At 41.0% G+C, this 16,530-nt stretch overlaps 1 protein-coding gene across 1 annotated transcript; it reads right to left on the minus strand.

Moving 5' to 3' along the window:
* Positions 1 to 107: 107 nt before the first annotated feature.
* dph5 (diphthamide biosynthesis 5) lies at positions 108 to 13,477 on the minus strand. The gene is made up of 7 exons (XM_030727577.1): positions 13,078 to 13,477; positions 10,051 to 10,175; positions 9,340 to 9,448; positions 3,012 to 3,132; positions 1,140 to 1,179; positions 848 to 951; positions 108 to 563 (listed from the first exon to the last, which is right to left on the minus strand). Exons 1-7 carry the CDS (start codon positions 13,210 to 13,212, stop codon positions 331 to 333), a joined length of 867 nt encoding a protein of 288 aa, XP_030583437.1. The 5' UTR covers positions 13,213 to 13,477; the 3' UTR covers positions 108 to 330.
* Between the last annotated feature and the right edge of the window lie 3,053 nt (positions 13,478 to 16,530).

Genomic DNA, 16,530 nt, shown 5'->3' on the forward strand with positions numbered 1-16,530 from the left:
TTATTGTTAATTCCTTGTTTCCTGTGTGTGTTTGCATTCTTTGTGAGGACCAATTTTAAACCCATCATAATTGGGGGACATTTTTGGCAGTTTTTGAGCAAGTTTAAAGGCTCGGTCTTAGTTTTAGTGATTAGGATTAAGCCACTGAGTCTTGAGTAGGATTATGTTTGGCCTTGTATTGCTGTCTTTGAGAACCAACTAAACTGAAACATCGCAACTGTTCTTCAGGATGTGATCGGATGCTTCAGGGTGTGATCAGGTTATTGTTTGGGGCCTGAATGCATTATGTCACAAATGGTACTTGTAGACAAGCAGGTAAATGCTTGTGTGTCAAGAGATGTACACTGAGCTGTCGATCATGTGAAGGTTTTCCAGTGCGTTTGGTTCTGCATTTAGTCGCAGCATGTCCACCTCCAGCGGGTGGAGTCGACCAGTGATGACCAGCGAATGGAGCGGAGCGCCGAGGTTACATGACACCAGCTGATGTAATGTTCCTACACGAATCATTTGGTCATCAGAGCCGAGTCGGGCCACGCCGACACACACTGTGTCCTCCGTCATGCCTGGAAGGGGAGAGAACACAGCAGACTCTTTAAGGACTGTTTAAAAACTTTAAAATTTGAGGGGTCCCCCCCCCCCCTCAAAATATTACTATCAAAATAACATGACTTTTTCTCCAGATATTAAATCTTAAATCTCTAAACAGTGGCCGTTTTAAAGTTCCCTCAAACTGTGATGACTTTACTGTACCAAAACAAATCTGGGGTTAAACTAAAGTACTAATTAGAAGGTTTTTGTACATGGTCCTGTTGAGTCAATCAGATATTTGATGGCAGTTGTGACTCACCCAACTCCTCGCCCTCCTCCCTCCTCCGATGGATGATCTGTATTAGCTGATCTGCAGCCTGACTGACTGTCATAAACCGAGGAGGTTCGTAGATCTTCTTGCCCCTGAAATCAATAATCAGCACTTTAACCAGATGACAGACTGACTCCTGTAATTTAAATCTCCAGGTCTGCAGAAACTCCCCACAACAGTCTAGGCCTATTAGAGGGTTCAGGATCTAGCCCTAAGTATAAGCTTTATCAAAAAGTAAAGTTTTGAGCCAAATCTTAAATATAGAGAACCTGGTTCTTACCTCATCATGTTCTCAATGCTCTGCTCTTTGACTTTAATGTCTGCCAATAAAAACAAAAGAAGAAAACTGTATGAAACAAGTGCTTAGAGCTTAAAATGCCGCCAGTCATTAAGAGTTAAACCGTCTTTTACCGGGTCTGAAGATGAGCACCTTGAGGCGACTGATGCAGTGATTTGGTGCTGTGATTGAACTGAACAGAAAAATCTGCTGATAACATTTTTCAAATATTCAGTGATCTGAATATATAAATAATGTAAAATAGAAAGCAATTTGTCAGCCACTGTGTCTCAGGAGACAGAGCGAGCAGTCTACTAATCAGAAAGTTGGTGGTTCGATCCCCAGCGCTTCTATTCTGCATGTCAGCGTTCCCATAAGTATCAGTATCGGTCCATTTACAGCTAGAAAAATGAACAATAAGTTTTCAGCTCAATTTTATTTATTTAGTGTCAAATGGTAAACGGACATGTTCTTATATAGCACTTTTCTGCTCCATTTGAGCACTCAAAGCGCTTATACAACACGTTTGCATTCAGCTCTCACACACACACACACACACACACTCATGCAAACACTTTTTTCTACATCTAAGTGCTTTCTGTCTAACAGACACACATTCACACTCCAATGAATACATCAGGAGCAACTCAGGATTCAATATCTTGCCGAAGGATACTTTGGTTATGCAGACTGGAGCAGCCAGGAATCAAACCACCAACCTTCTGATTAGTAGATCACCTGCTGAGCCACAGCCGCCCCACCACAACAAACAGTCGCCTCACAGCGGTTTGTAATTTCTTCCACACAATGATTCTACTTAAATTGACAAAAATGATTAGGCAAGTATTGATCAGCTCTTTGCCGTATTGCAAACATACAAAATACGACACAAACAAGAAGCAGCTCGTGTTGCTCTTCGGTTTCATTTTTATAATATTTTATTTGATGATCTACAGGCCTGAAACTATAGTATTATTTTGAAAAGTCTAAATGCAGCAATAAATAAAATCTAAATGTAAAAAGTTTTTTTTTAACATTATTCTAGTATTTTGCTGTGTAGTGTATGTAAATATTCTCCTTATTATAATGGCTGCAGCTTTATGAGTGATATTGCATTTGTTTTCTTATAAATTACTTAAACAGAATATGCAGTTATTAATAAAAGTCCAAAGTCTTAGTTAATTATTGAAACAAATAAATGTTTCTGCTGGGAGTGTCCTGCATTGTTTGGTGTCCGTGGGGAGACAATATGGCCGTGCACTTTTCTGAATGTGCATGTGGGTGGAGACGTGATGGATGGTCACCATCAATCACCCCAGGGACCCCAAATGCTCCCCCCATAAATTAACAGTCTGGTGGGAGGTGGATGACCTGCTGGTGAGTGGGTGTGTTATAAATATTCATTGGAGGACATAAAAGAAGAACGCCTCAGGCAGCCATCAGTATCATTACAGATTAATTCATTGTGAGCAGCTGGGCTGTGTTTGAATGTTTACATTTTATATTACACACATATACACTCATATACATACACACACACACACACACACACACACACACACACACACACACACACAGGTTTTTCTTTTGTTTGTCCTTTACACATCTTCAATATCAGGAAATTTTAAAACTATCTTGTGTGTTAATTGTCTTTTTCCTTTAAAAATGTTCAATTATTGAAAGTTAAATGTAATTATCTTAATTAAGTTCCTAAGATATATTTAATCATTTGATTTTTGGGGCATTTCAAATGAACATTTATGAAATTATGAAATGTTACAATTTTATTCATATTTTTTCTTGCTTATAATTTTATCTCGATATTGTGGGTCTTGTTGGAGAAGATTTAAACACTGATCTGTGTGTACTCCTCACCCAGTAGACAGAGCGTGTGCAGTCCAGCTTTTCTGTTTTTACAGATTTTGTCGTAGAAGCTCTCTGGTCTCCACGTCTCGGTCCAAAACACCACAGACACCGTCTCCCCAAAATTATACAGCTGACACAAACACACGTAAAAAGAGAGAGACGAGTTCATCACATCACAGGAGTTTGAGTTGCAGTTATTTCCACATGAATGACTGACATATAGTGATGTTTCCTGTCCCCAGAAATGAAGTTGAGTCCCCACAATGTGACTAATGCAAATAGGAGTATTTCCAAATATCATCAGCAATGCAAGTACATACAGTCAGGTTCACTGGTTTTAGGACAACAAAGCACGTCATTTCTGCTCTACACCACCACAGTGGATTTTAAGTTAAACCATTAACATGCTGCATTAATTGATTAGGAATTACAACCATTTTGATACTCCACCATTTTCAGAGGCTCAAATGTAATTGAACAGTTGCCTCAAATGGTCTGATTATTATAAAGCACTTTTCTGCTCTTCTTGAGCACTCAGTGCATGGCCTGGTGAAGACAAATAAAATGGATGATTTTAACCTAAGTATTAAAAACAATCATATTTAAAAGCTTGTCCAGTTCCTTCCATTCACCCATTCATACAAGCACATTCTACATCTAAGTGCTTTCTATCTAATATTAACACACAATCCGATTAGTAGATGACCTGCTCTGCCTTCTGGGTAGGGTGTAGGGTGCAGTTTGTACATTTCTAATGAGCTTGAAAGTCAATACTTGGTGTGAGCATCTTTATTCTCCATCACAGCCTTAGCTCTCTGAGACAACATTGTTGTAATTTCTTTAAGCAATCTTCATGAACAGTTCTCCAGGCTTCTTGAAAGACATTCAAAGCTCTTCTTTGGATGTTGGCTGCTTTTTGTTCAGTGCTCTGTCAGGATGACCCCAGGCCCGGGCTCTGGGGAGGCCAATCCACTGATTGTGTGTAATCCAGGTATGATTTTACTGCATTGGCAGTTTGTTTGGGATCATTGTCATGCTGAAAAATGAAGTCACCATCATTAACTTTCCATATGGGATTGCATAGTGAATCCTAAACTAATTTGGGATTCACTATGCAATAACATGTTCATAATTCCATCAATTCAACACCACTGGCAGCCCTAAACCATGACTCACAGACTGTAGACACTCATTATTGTGCAGCGCCAAAAGAAAAGTAAAAGAAAAAGTATTTATCCTCTGATTTCTTAATTTTTTGCATATTTGTCACACTTACATGTTTCAGATCCATCAATCAATTTTTAATATTAGTCAAAGATAACCCAAGTAAACACAAAATGCAGTTTTTAAACTGCATTTTCCCCTGCTAAATCATGAATTAAGTATGGTTATCCACATTTTTGGAAAACTGAGTTCAATTTCACCAGTCACACCCAGGCCCGACTACTGCCAGACCTGTTGAATCAAGAATCCCTTAAATAGAACCCATCTGACAAAATGAAGCAGGCTAAAAGACCTCAGAAAGCAGCACATCATGTCATAATCAAAAGAAACTGTTGAGGGAAAAGTCATTGACATCTGTCAGTCTGGAAAGGGTTGCACAGACTGTGGGACTCCAGTGAACCACCGTGAGAACCGTTATCCACAAATGGAGAAAGTTTGGAACAGTGGTGAACATTCACAGAAGCAGCCTACCAAAATTACTCCAAGAGCTCGACTGATCCAGGAGGCCACAGAAGAACCCAGAACAACATCTAAAGAACTGCAAGCATCACTTGCCTCAAGGTCAGAGTTCATGATTCAACAATAAGAAAGAGACTAGGCAAAAATGGCATCCATGGGAGAGCTCCAAGGAGAAAACCACTGCTGACCAAAAAGAACACAAAGTTCATCTCACATTTACCAAAAACATCTTGATACCCGAGACTTTTGGGAAAATATTCTGTGGAATGACGAGAAAAGTTAGACTTTTTGGGAGGTTTTAGTCCTGTTAGATCTGTTATAAAACTAAAACAGCATTTCATAAAAACAGTCAAACGTGGTGGTAGTGTGATGGTCTGGGGCGGCTTTGCTGCTTCAGGATCTCAGGAACTTGATGAAACCAGGATATCTGCTCTGCACCAGAAAATCCTGAAGGAGAATATCCGGCCATCAGTTCATGCCCTGAAGCTCAAGCGTCCTTGAGTCATGCAGCAGGTCAAAGAACCAAAACACACCAGTAAGTCCACCACTGAATGGCTCAAAAAAACAAAACAAAATGAAGGTTTTTAGTCAAAGTCCAGACGAATCTGATTGAGATGCTTTGGTCTGACCTTAAACAAGCTGTTTATGTAGGGAACCCTTTCAATGTGGCTGAATTAAAACAATTCTGCAAAAAAAGAGTGGACCAAAATTCCTCCACAGCAATGTGAAAGACTCAGACGCTTATCGCAAATGCAATAATTAAACCTGCCATGGGTGCTACAACCAGTTATTAGGTGGTTAGGACCTTTAGAAAGCCTGGAGATCTATTGCTGGAGACCACTTTGAAAAAATAAAAGAAAGTCTGGCTCCTCGGAAGCAAAACACAAAGAAATGAAGGGTGACACAAGACTTTGTGCAACAGTGTGGACACAGCTTGAAGAAACAGGTTTGGAGCTTCTGTGAGAACACAGAACTACAGTGGAAGACTCACACCAAAGGTTTTCCTTTTTTATTTTGGGATATTCTACAAAAAGATCATGCATTTTCAATTTAATTTCAACTCAGTTCTATTTATACAGCATGAATTCACAAGAACAGTTGACTCAAGGCGCTTTATAATGCAAGCTGAAGACCTGAGAATATTAGAAAGAAAACTCCAACAATGAAATGATCCCTATGAGCAGCACTTGCAGCGGCGGGAAGGAAGAACTCCCTTTTAAAAGGAAGAGATCTCCATCAGAACCAGGCAGGAAAGGGCAGCCATCTGCCACACAATTCAGAGTGATGTGTAAATGTTCCCGTCTGACTCAGTGGAGTCCCAAATTAACAAAAACGAGTTCATGTCTGAAAGGGGCTAAATGGTGAAATTGTTCTCAGAAGCTGATATTATTCTTCTCATAAAGAAAACAATTCAGAGAATCAGAAAATGTTATATAAAATAATATACTGTTTGTTCCGTAGAGAAAAGCCCTGAAGGGCTCCAGCTGTGAGTGTGTGTGCGTCCCTCAAACAGCCCCTGCTCCCAGAGGAAGGAACACAGAGCTGATTTGCATGCCTCCTTTCTCATTAGCATATTAATAACCTCCCACTGGAGATGCTATGTTTGCATTAATGCTAATCTTTGCATGTGTGGATGGGGGGGAGCTGCAGCTGGGTTCTGCTCTATGATTGGCTGCCCTGACAGTTCAGTTATTGATGAGGTGGCATTACTGTGAAGCCTTCACTGTTACAACAGTTGTTTAATGAGGTTTATCATGAGCTGCAGCTGCACTCATGACACATAAACAGAAAGATGGAAGCAGCTTCTGGGTCTGAAAAGTCAAGCTAATGCTCAGTACCTTAAACATGTTTGTTTTAAATGGCCACCAGAGAGCGACTCCTCTAGCTGCATGAAGACCAGCTCCCTTGATCTATGACCTCCACTAATGATGACTCAATAGGCTCAATTCCTACTTTATAGTCCAGCCTAGAAGTAATAAATGCATGAATTAGCTTTTCAGCATCACTCTGAGACAGGATGTTTCTAATTTTAGAAATATTGTGCAAATGCAAGAGTGCAGTCATACAAATTTGTTTAATATTGAAGGACATATCCTGGTCAAAAATTGAAGGACATATCCTGGTCAAAAATGACTCCAAGATTTCTCACAGTGTTACTGGAGGCCAAAGTAATGCCATCCAGAGTAAGTATCTGGTTTGACACCATGTTTCTAAGATTTGTGGGGCCGAGTACAAGAACTTCAGTTTGATCTGAAATTAGAAGCAGGAAATTAGAGGTCATCCAGGCCTTAATGTCTTTAAGACATTCCTGCAGTTTAACTTATTGAAGGCAATGTGTTGAGAAGTTGGAAGGAGTACTCTGAGGACGTCATTAATGAAGAAAATGAGAGAGGAGGAGGAAGTGAGGGCAGCTTTGAAGAGGATGAAGAGTGGGAAGGCAGCTGGTCCAGATGACATACATGTGCAAGTATGGATATGCCTGGTAGAGAGGGCGGTGGACTTTTTAACCATTTAACACAATCTTGGAGAGTGAGAGGATGCCAGAGGGACGGGGAAGAAGTGTACTGGTACCAGTTTCCAAGAACAAAGCTGATGTTCTTGGAAACTGGTACCTCTGTAGTAACTACAGAGGGATAAAGCTGATGAGCTACACCATGAAGATATGGGAAAGAGTTGTTGAAGGTAGGCTAAGGAGAGAGGTGACGATCAGTGAGCAGGAGTATGGCTTCATGCTGGGAGAGAGCACTACAGATGTGACATTTGCTTTGAGGGTGTTGATGGAGGAGTATAGAGAAGGTCAGAAGGAGCTTCACTGTGTCTTTGTGGATCTAGAGAAAGCAGATGATAAGGTACCACAAGAGGAACTGCATGAAGAAGTCAGGACTGGAAGAGAAGTATGTGAGGGCGGTGCAGTCTCTGTGGACTATGATGTTTGCATCTTTGTGCTCTGTAGTGGGAATAGGAAGCAGGTGGAAGAGAGCCTGGAGAGGAGGAGAAATGCTCTATAGAGAAGAGGAATGAAAGTCAGTAGAAGCAAGACAAAAATACATGTGTGTGAATGAGAAGGAGACAGGTGTAACAGTGAAGCTGCAAGGAGAAGAGGTAGTGAAGGTAGATGAAATATCAGGGGTCAACCATCCAAAGCAGCAGACAGTGCACAAGACAAGTGAAGAAATGAGTCCAGGGAGATGAGTATCAGGGGTGATTTGTGACAGAAGGAGAGCAGCAACAGTGAAAGTGAAGGTTTACAAGATGGTAGTGAGACCTGCTATGGTGGATGCTTTGGAGACTGTGGCACTGACAAAAAGACAGGAGGCCGAGCTGAAGATAACATTTTAGAAATGAGTCCATCAGAGGGATAGCTGAGGTTCAGCAGTTCGGAGACAAGGTTCAAGAGGAAAGGCTGAGATGATTTGGACATGTACAGAGGAGGGATGGCGGATACATTACATCAAGGATGCTGAATATGGAGCTGCCAGGCAGAGGGTGCAGAGGGTTGGTGTGACAGAGGAGGATGCTAAGGAGAGGGTGAGATGGAGGCAGGTGATCTGCCTCGGTGACTCCTGAAGGGAGCAGCATGAAGAAGGAGGACTAAAAATTAACAAAACTGACTGGTTTTTATTCAATATTACCTGAAACGAGACGAAATTATTATTGAGGTCTGTGCAGAAGGACATTTTCACACTAACTATTTTGTATTATTATTCATAATAAATTTTATTTTTATGACCAATATCATTATTATTTATATTATTATTAAATCATAATTTCAAAAGCTGTATTAGAAGAATTTCCCAGTTATGGGATTAATAAAATATTTCTTATCGTAGCTCACTGTCGCCCAAAGAGCGCAGATTTAACACACTTCAGGGTTGACTTGATGCCGTTGATGCTCCCCAAAACAAATCAATCTCCAGTGTTGAAATGCTCAGCTTGTATTATATTATTGCAGGGTCTTTACCTTACAAAGTAAAGCACCTTGAGGCGACTGCTGTTGTGATTTGGTGCTATATGAATCAAGCTGGATTCAACTTAATTGAACTTTAACACATTAAAAAGCATGTTCACAGCTTCGTAAAGTTTTATATCCAGTTTTACCCTTCATAACTGTACAGATTATGATTTATTTTTGTTTGTTTAAAAAAGAAAACACACTTACCCTTTCGATTTCATTATGGCTTAAAGTCGTGCTGTTTAAACATTAGCTGATAACACGCTACTCTTGCTTCCAAATATGGTCACTTCTAGGTCCAAAACACCAACACTGCACATGCTGATCCTCTGAGTCCAGAGTCTCAGTGACTCAAATCCTTCTATCCTTGGCACTGAGTACTAGGTGACCACTTCTTCTCACAGTTATGCACTTTCAAATGTATTTCTTCTCTGAGCTTTTAGTACCCTGTGTAATTCTTTACATTACTGTTGTTTGCTCCTTTATTGTATGAAAACCCAGAGGTATGTAGAGGTTTTGTAAACCATCCTAAGCATTTCAGGGTAAAACTAGAATCAGATAAACATATAAACTGTGTTCTCTTATTGTCTTCATTCTTATATGTGGAAAAACATAATTGAGTAAATAAATAAATAAAAACCTAGATGGGATGCATTAGACAGGAAGATCTGCCTCACAGACTCAGTTCAGGAAGAAGTTTACCTGCAGACCACAGCAGCCCACTGCATTCATGACAGAGGCATTGTGAATGACTTTGTATGGTATCCCAGCATTCACTGCTCTCAGCACCAGGTCACTGTGTGTGGTAGCTCTGCAGAAGGACACATGGGACAAGGGCAGCTTTTTCATATAAAATACATAAAATGAGTTCAGATGCTAAATACTGAGAGCCTGCATAAAACAGTGAACTAGCTGACACTGGGCTGTCCCACTGTTATTACAGTGAACTAACCCATGGAGATAAAGAGCAGGAGAACCCACAGAAACATCAGGACTGTGTGTTGTTCTCCAGTTTTGTGTCGACAGACTGTGTGACTGAATGACAGAGTAACGTACAGATGCTGAGGTTATGGACGGGTTAGACCTCAGGGTGATGAAAAGGAGGTTCAGAACCAGCTTCTTTTTTGATGTAAACGGTAAGTCAGAAATTCCCACAGACAAAAGACTACATAGTTTGTATATTTCAGGCAGCAGGCGAGCTGCTCTGCACTCTGTTATTAACTCGGAGGAATCTTGTGGCTTTGGGGAGAAATCTGCTGAAATTTAAAAGCTCTGCTCTGACACAAACTGTGGGTTCATCTGACTCTGCTGCTCTCCACTACAGTCCAAGTGCTGACGCAGCAGACTCCAGATCTGTGCGATCAATACAAGCTGCTGCTTATACAGTCTGGCTGCACGGACAGTTTGACTCACCCGAATGGGTCGCCCACCACCAAAAAAGCCACATCAGTGACATCTGCATTCTCCAGGATTTCATCAGCTCCTTGTTCAACCAGATCTCTGTCTGCCAGGATCAGCTGCTTCCCATAGTACTCCTCCTGAAACAAAGGAACCCACTGTTAGGATGTTTTATAAGCACTTTGAGCACTATACAAGCCTAGGTCCATTTTCCATCCAAGTTTGCCATTTAGCTCTCACCCTCCTGTTACCCTGAATTAGATAAGCAGAAGAAAATGGATGGATGGGATTTTAGTTCATTCAGTGTTTAAACTGATGGGTACTTATCGCCTTTCTACTCAATTTGAGCACTCAGCACTTTCTACCACAAGTCTCATTCACCCCCACATTTGTACAACACTTTTATCTATGCCCAGGCCCTTTCTAACACACACATACACACACACACACACACACACACACACACACACACACACACACACACACACACACACACACACACACCAGGGGCAACTCAGGGTTCATTATCTTGCCCAAGGACACTTCGACAGATGGACTGGAGGTGCCGGGGAATGATCCACCGACCTTCTGACTGGTAGCTGCTCCAAGCATCTAACCCACTGCTGAAGTAGGACAGAGCCAAAAACACCGTACATACTGCTAAAGAGGCTGGCACACTGCTAATGCAGATGACATACTGTTGAATTATTCCCTAGAAAGAAAATTTACACCAATGCCCCTCAAAATGGAACAAAAACTGTTGGAAAATATTTTTTAATACAAAACCTGAAGTGTAATCTTGACCTTATATAGGCAAAAGAAGATGGCCATAAAAGTGCAGCTGAAGGCCTGTGACAAGAAATGGAAGAAAAGATTAAGTAGTAACTAAATAAATGATTTTTTTTTCCTGTTCACCTTGTAATCCTGACCACGCTTTGCACCACTTCCAGTGGTGGCAGTGGAGCACCAGCATAATCGGGGAACACACCCACTCCAGCCACGGACTGTTCTCCCCACTCCTTTCAATGGATTACGCAGCATTGGAGTCAGGTCGACCAGGCTGGGACACACCTTCTATCCTGAGACTGTGAGAGCAGGAACTCCGCTCCTCACTGAAGTCACTTTACTGACAACATTCTTGTGCAATAGAACTGCTGAACACAGTATACAAGTGCCATCTAACTGCTGAGGCACCAGATCAGTATTTTCTATTCTTTTACAGTTATTCTATTCTTCTTTCTTAAATCATTCAATTTATTTTGTAAACACAAAACTTGCACTGGAGGGACGTCAGAAACTGAATTTTGTTCCTGTCACGTTTTTCATGAGAAGAATGACAAAGTGTCACCTGATCCAACCCTAACTATAAGCTTGATCAAAAAGAACAGTTTTAAGCCTAATCTTAAAAATAGAGAGGGTGTCTGTCTCCTGAATCCAAGCTGGGAGCTGGTTCCACAGAAGAGGGGCCAGAAAGCTGAAGGCTCTGCCTCCCATTCTACTCTTAAGTATCCGAGGAACCACAAGTAAGCCAGCAAATAATTTGTGTGGCATCTTATTGTGACACCTGATTGTTCTGTAAATAGTTGTAGTGAAGGCATCGCCTGCATTTTAATGTAAATAGTTGTATATAACTTTGTCGTTTGCTAAATTTGTCACCACATGATGAAATGTGAAGAGAAATGCAAGAACTTGACAAATGTAGAGTGGGAGTTTTTGGTGGACTCGCCCTGGAAAAAAGAAGCATTTGATTGTCGTGAGACGGGTTTGTTTTACCCTCCTGACAATGTGTTGTTGCGATAGTAATCCTACACAGTATGAGACAAACTGCAGCTTCAGACAGTCGGTGTGCGCCTGGCTGAGGAGCCAACGGTGTGAAACAGGATTATGACTGAACGCCTCTACGGCAGCGTCCTGCCTAGCCGCGGTGACACCGTAGCACTGTGGATCTCAATTGGTCTCGTGAACAAAAATTCTCACTGATAAAGCTCAACAATCCAGAAAGGGGGGGCAGGGGGAGAGATCAAATTTATTTCTAGGCTTTAGAAACATTTTGCAGATTTAGATTCAGATACACATAAATTACACAAGTTACCTTCTAACCTTATTTTGATATTTTTTATTAATATTTAAAAATAGAAAAATAAAAGCTTTTTATGTATTGTTCCACAGGCACACTTAAACACACAGGCAAACAAACACACACATGAATACACACCAAGTCCACCATATCCAGGAGCTCCAGCACTGTCAGAACTCCGTTTGCTTCCTCTTACTGACAGAAAACCTTCCAACAGCACCGAGTAAAGGCTGTTTGATTTCAGGCCTCAGTTTAGGTTGCATGGATACCTTATTTTGAAAATACTGTGATTAATTGTGCCTTTTTACATTTAAGAATTTTTTTTTCCAAATATAATTTGACCATAAATCCAATGAAAGGCTTTAGTTTTTCTGACAGATGCTGTTTGCAGTTAAACTATTAAAAAATGCAACTTCTACAATGGCAACCAGTAAGCAGTTAATTTTAAAAGGCCTGTGTGTTTTTTTTTCCTTTTAATATTTATTATTGCTCATTAATAAGACATTAATAATCAACGTAAAGTGATGCTGCTGTAGGCAGTGAGCTGAGGGGTTTGCAGTGTTTCAGGGTTTTTTGTCATATTCCTGCTTCTCTCAGTAGAAATATTACAAAACCCTGAACTAAATCATGTCACTCATTACTAAACCCTGACTGTTAATTATTGGTAATCGTTTCTGTGGCCACAGGTGTGACTGCGAGCATGTGCGCTGTCTCTGCCTCACTTCAGCGAAGGCTGCAGAAAAGCCTGGATCATTCTTTTTAATCTGCTGCTATTATTGATCACAAATCATGTCCCGTAATTTAGAAACAGGTTGCATGCGTGTTCAAAGTCAGCCATCTACAAGTAGTAAACACTGATGGGAAAGTAATAATCTGCTTCCTGGTTCTCCCACAGCTTCATCGGGGCTGTGGTTTCACTTCAGCCCTCAAATGAACCCCTCTGCGCCGCAGTGCTCCAGACTCACCAGCGCCTCTTTGCCTACGGTGAGAACGGAGGTGTAGGCCTCCAGGTAGACCCGGGAGCAGCTCCTCACCGCCTGCAGACCCTTCACCGTGATGTCGGTGGCGTCTCCGAGCCCCAGGCCGATCAGATACAGCATGCTGCCACAGCAGGGGCTAAAGCTTCACAACAGGAATCACAAAGAAGTCAAATCAACACTTTATATGCACATTTCCCACATTCACGTGGAGTCCCGCTGTACTCCCTGGAATACGGCTTGCCGCAAAATGTTTACAGTTGCGACAGCTGCAGCCACGATTCGACAGCAGACTTTTTAACGAAGTCTCGCGAGTCTACGGCTTTGTGGGTGGGGTGCCGGTAGAAACACACAAGCACTCACACGAATCATCAATTAAACGAACCCCAGGCGTAAATTTGGGCTGTGGGAGGAGGAGAACCCACGCAGACACACCGGGTCCTGAAGGGTGGGCTCGGCGTGTCTGTGTGATCATAGGACACTCCAGCTCCTGCTCCTATCAAAGAGAACGGAGCTTTTTAAAAAAAATACCATCCTGTGTGCCAGCGTGGCCACGAAACAGTAGAAAATTGATGGATGCTTTCATTGCAACTGCTTCCCATCAGGCAGCGTAGGAAGCTGCAGGGGGCAGGGCTGACAAACTTTAACCCACAAACATGCTTTAAACTACTCAAGTGGCAACGTGCACAGTTTACAGTGACAGTCGGTGAGACGTGAGCGCCACGTGACTCCACCCACTCCTACTGCCAGAGGCTTAATGCTGTTTATGCTGTTCATTGTAAAAACAGCAGGACAGACGCTCACAGTTAAACGAGTAAATGATGCTCGTCTGTAACATTCATTTCTTTGACATTTAACATTACTTTGCTCAGTTAGCAGAACCACCTCCACCTGTGCTCATGTAACCAGGTGCAGCCAGCTGTGACTGAAGCCTGGTGTCTGTAATGTTGGAACCCAGTAATGGAGCGATGGACGGTGAAATCTGCCATCGTGGAAAATTACTTTTTGTAGCTGATTTTTTGTTCCTGGGTTTGACCCAGTGTTTCTGCGTTTTATTTATTATTCTCTGTCATTAGCTTCCTTGATATTTATTATTCCTGAGCTTTTGTTTTTATTACTTTTGCAGGTTGAGTTGTTATTCATGGTCAACTTGCATTTAGAGTTCAATTAGTTTTGCGATCGAGTTTCTGTTCATGGTTTTAGTTTGTTGATTTTCCTTGTTTCCTGCCTCTCCTGTGTATTGCTGTCAAGTCTCTGTATTTGGCTATTTCCTGTTTTACTTTGGTAGTTGTGTGGCGCTTGTGTATTGTGTTTAGTTTTATTTCCATTGGCTTGTGTATCTTATTTCGTGTCAGCCTGTTTAGTTCCACAGCTGTGTCTCATTTCCGATTAGCCTTCAGTGTGTCTGTGTGTTTAAAGCCCCAGTTTGTCTTATGGCCTGATTATTCAAGACCTTGTATGTGAGAAGAAGGATTTTAAATTCAATTCTAGATTTAACAGGGAGCCAATGAAGAGAAGCCAATATGGGAGAAATCTGCTCTCTCTTTCGAGTCCCTGTCAGTACTCTAGCTGCAGCATTTAGGGTCAGCTGGCTTTTAGGGAGCTTTTAGGACAGCCTGATAATAATGAATTACAATAATCCAGCCTACAATAACTTCAGTTTTATCTGACTTTAGAAGCAGGAAATAATCATGTGGAGGAAGAATAAGTGTGCAGATGCTGATTCCTGCAGTGACTGCTATTCCTCACACACAATAAGCCACAATATAGATAGCAAGTATTAAGTGTTTTTAACATTAGTTTGCTCAAGATGTTTATTCTGCTTATTCTGATCCAGGCTGGATCTGACGCTGTAACAGAGACGCTTCATGTCAAAGGACTTTGCAAATGGCAGTGATGTCTTCTGTCTTCAGCCAAAGCCAGAACAATCCATACATCAGCACTTTTTACATTTTTCACTCTTTTATTATTGTCTACAATGGATTCAAGAAAAACTGTTATTAAACCATCAAATGATATTAACACAGATGTGTCATCAAAAGTAAAGCTTTATTTTTACCTTTTTTTGTTTTTAAATTATTGTGATATTCTTCAGGGATATCTGTTACAAAACATGTTAAAACTTAACTCTTACTCAAAGTATATATATTCAAATGATTATAAGGATTCTGGGGCAAACCCTTGCAAGGTGAGAGAGTCACTTAGGATTATTTTGATAACCAGTAAATCGGTGATGTATTAGCTGGCACACGATCCATCATAATTCACAGTTTATTATATCAGTTGTACAGTACTGTGCAAAGATCTTGAGTTGCCTTTCTTTATATTTTGCTTGGAAAATGGAAAAAAGTGCAGGGACTTGTTGAATCATCTGCAAACATACATGGAAATGCAGCATACAAGGCAAAAAACAGGGTTTGTCCAGTGTGAGTGAGTCCGTCAGACTTTTATTCTACATCATAGTCTGAAGTCTCTGAGGCAGCTTTGTTGTATTTTGTTGAAGTCTTCAGGAATAGTTTTTCAGGCCTCTTGAAAGACATTCAAAGCTAATCTTTGGATGTCCAGATGGCACTGCATGGTGGATCAAAATCTGATGCTACTTTTCTGTGTTTGTAATTACATCAATTTTAAGAAGATTCCCAACACCACTCCCCTGTACATACCAGCGATGATTTGAACCAAAAATGTAAAATTTGGATTCATCATTCCATAAGACCTGTTGCTGCTGATTTTCAGTCTAATGTGGAATGTGGCATACCTCAACATTTCCCCTCCTGATTCCCTTCCTTAAGATTAACTTCTTGGGGCTGCCCTTCCACTGAGACTGAGGCTTCAGTGATGGATCAGCTGAAGAGCCAGAAGCATCTCTGTGTCAGGTCTTTGCTGGATTTTTTTTCCCTATTTCTTGTCCAGTTTGCTCAAATTGTTTAAGGACACATTGCACACCACACTGAGATATACCAAGTTTTCAGCTAATAGCTCTTTGGGAATCACAGTGTTGGTGCAAAAATCCTATTTTATGCTGTCAGACTGTTATCTTTACCATTTTTCATAGAGTCAACTAAAGAAATGGGAACAAATGATGTGTTTTTGTGGCAGGCTGCTAATAACAAAGTGCCTACAGATACAGTATAAAAATGGTCCTTTGCTAAGTTGTCTGATATGTGTAGACACAACAGTGGTTCATTTCTTGAATTATGAGCCTTTTTTATGCTGGAATGATTCAAAGGCCAGTTTTAAAGTGGGTCAACAAATGAATAAACATTCCCCTGAAAATGGTCGGGTACAAGGACTAGACTGAAAATGGGTAAAAATGCAACCAATGTCCAAAGAAAAACTTTGAAAGACTTTCAGAAAACCTGGAGAACTGTTGCTCAAGACCACTTAAAAAATTACAAACAACTCTGACTCTGTATAGCTTAATGATTGGTCCTTCTTTCT

The sequence above is a fragment of the Archocentrus centrarchus genome, chromosome 4, assembly GCF_007364275.1.
Source record: "Archocentrus centrarchus isolate MPI-CPG fArcCen1 chromosome 4, fArcCen1, whole genome shotgun sequence".
Classification (NCBI taxonomy): domain Eukaryota; kingdom Metazoa; phylum Chordata; class Actinopteri; order Cichliformes; family Cichlidae; genus Archocentrus; species Archocentrus centrarchus.

Excerpts from the sequence above, each read along its gene's own strand:
- dph5 (XM_030727577.1), bottom strand. The coding sequence starts at position 13,212 with ATGCTGTATCTGATCGGCCTGGGGCTCGGAGACGCCACCGACATCACG. Across the intron at positions 9,449-10,050 it reads GTGGTGGGCGACCCATTCGG|AGCTACCACACACAGTGACC; the intron begins GTGAGTCAAACT and ends GTCCTTCTGCAG. Across the intron at positions 1,180-3,011 it reads GCACACGCTCTGTCTACTGG|ACATTAAAGTCAAAGAGCAG; the intron begins GTGAGGAGTACA and ends TTTTATTGGCAG.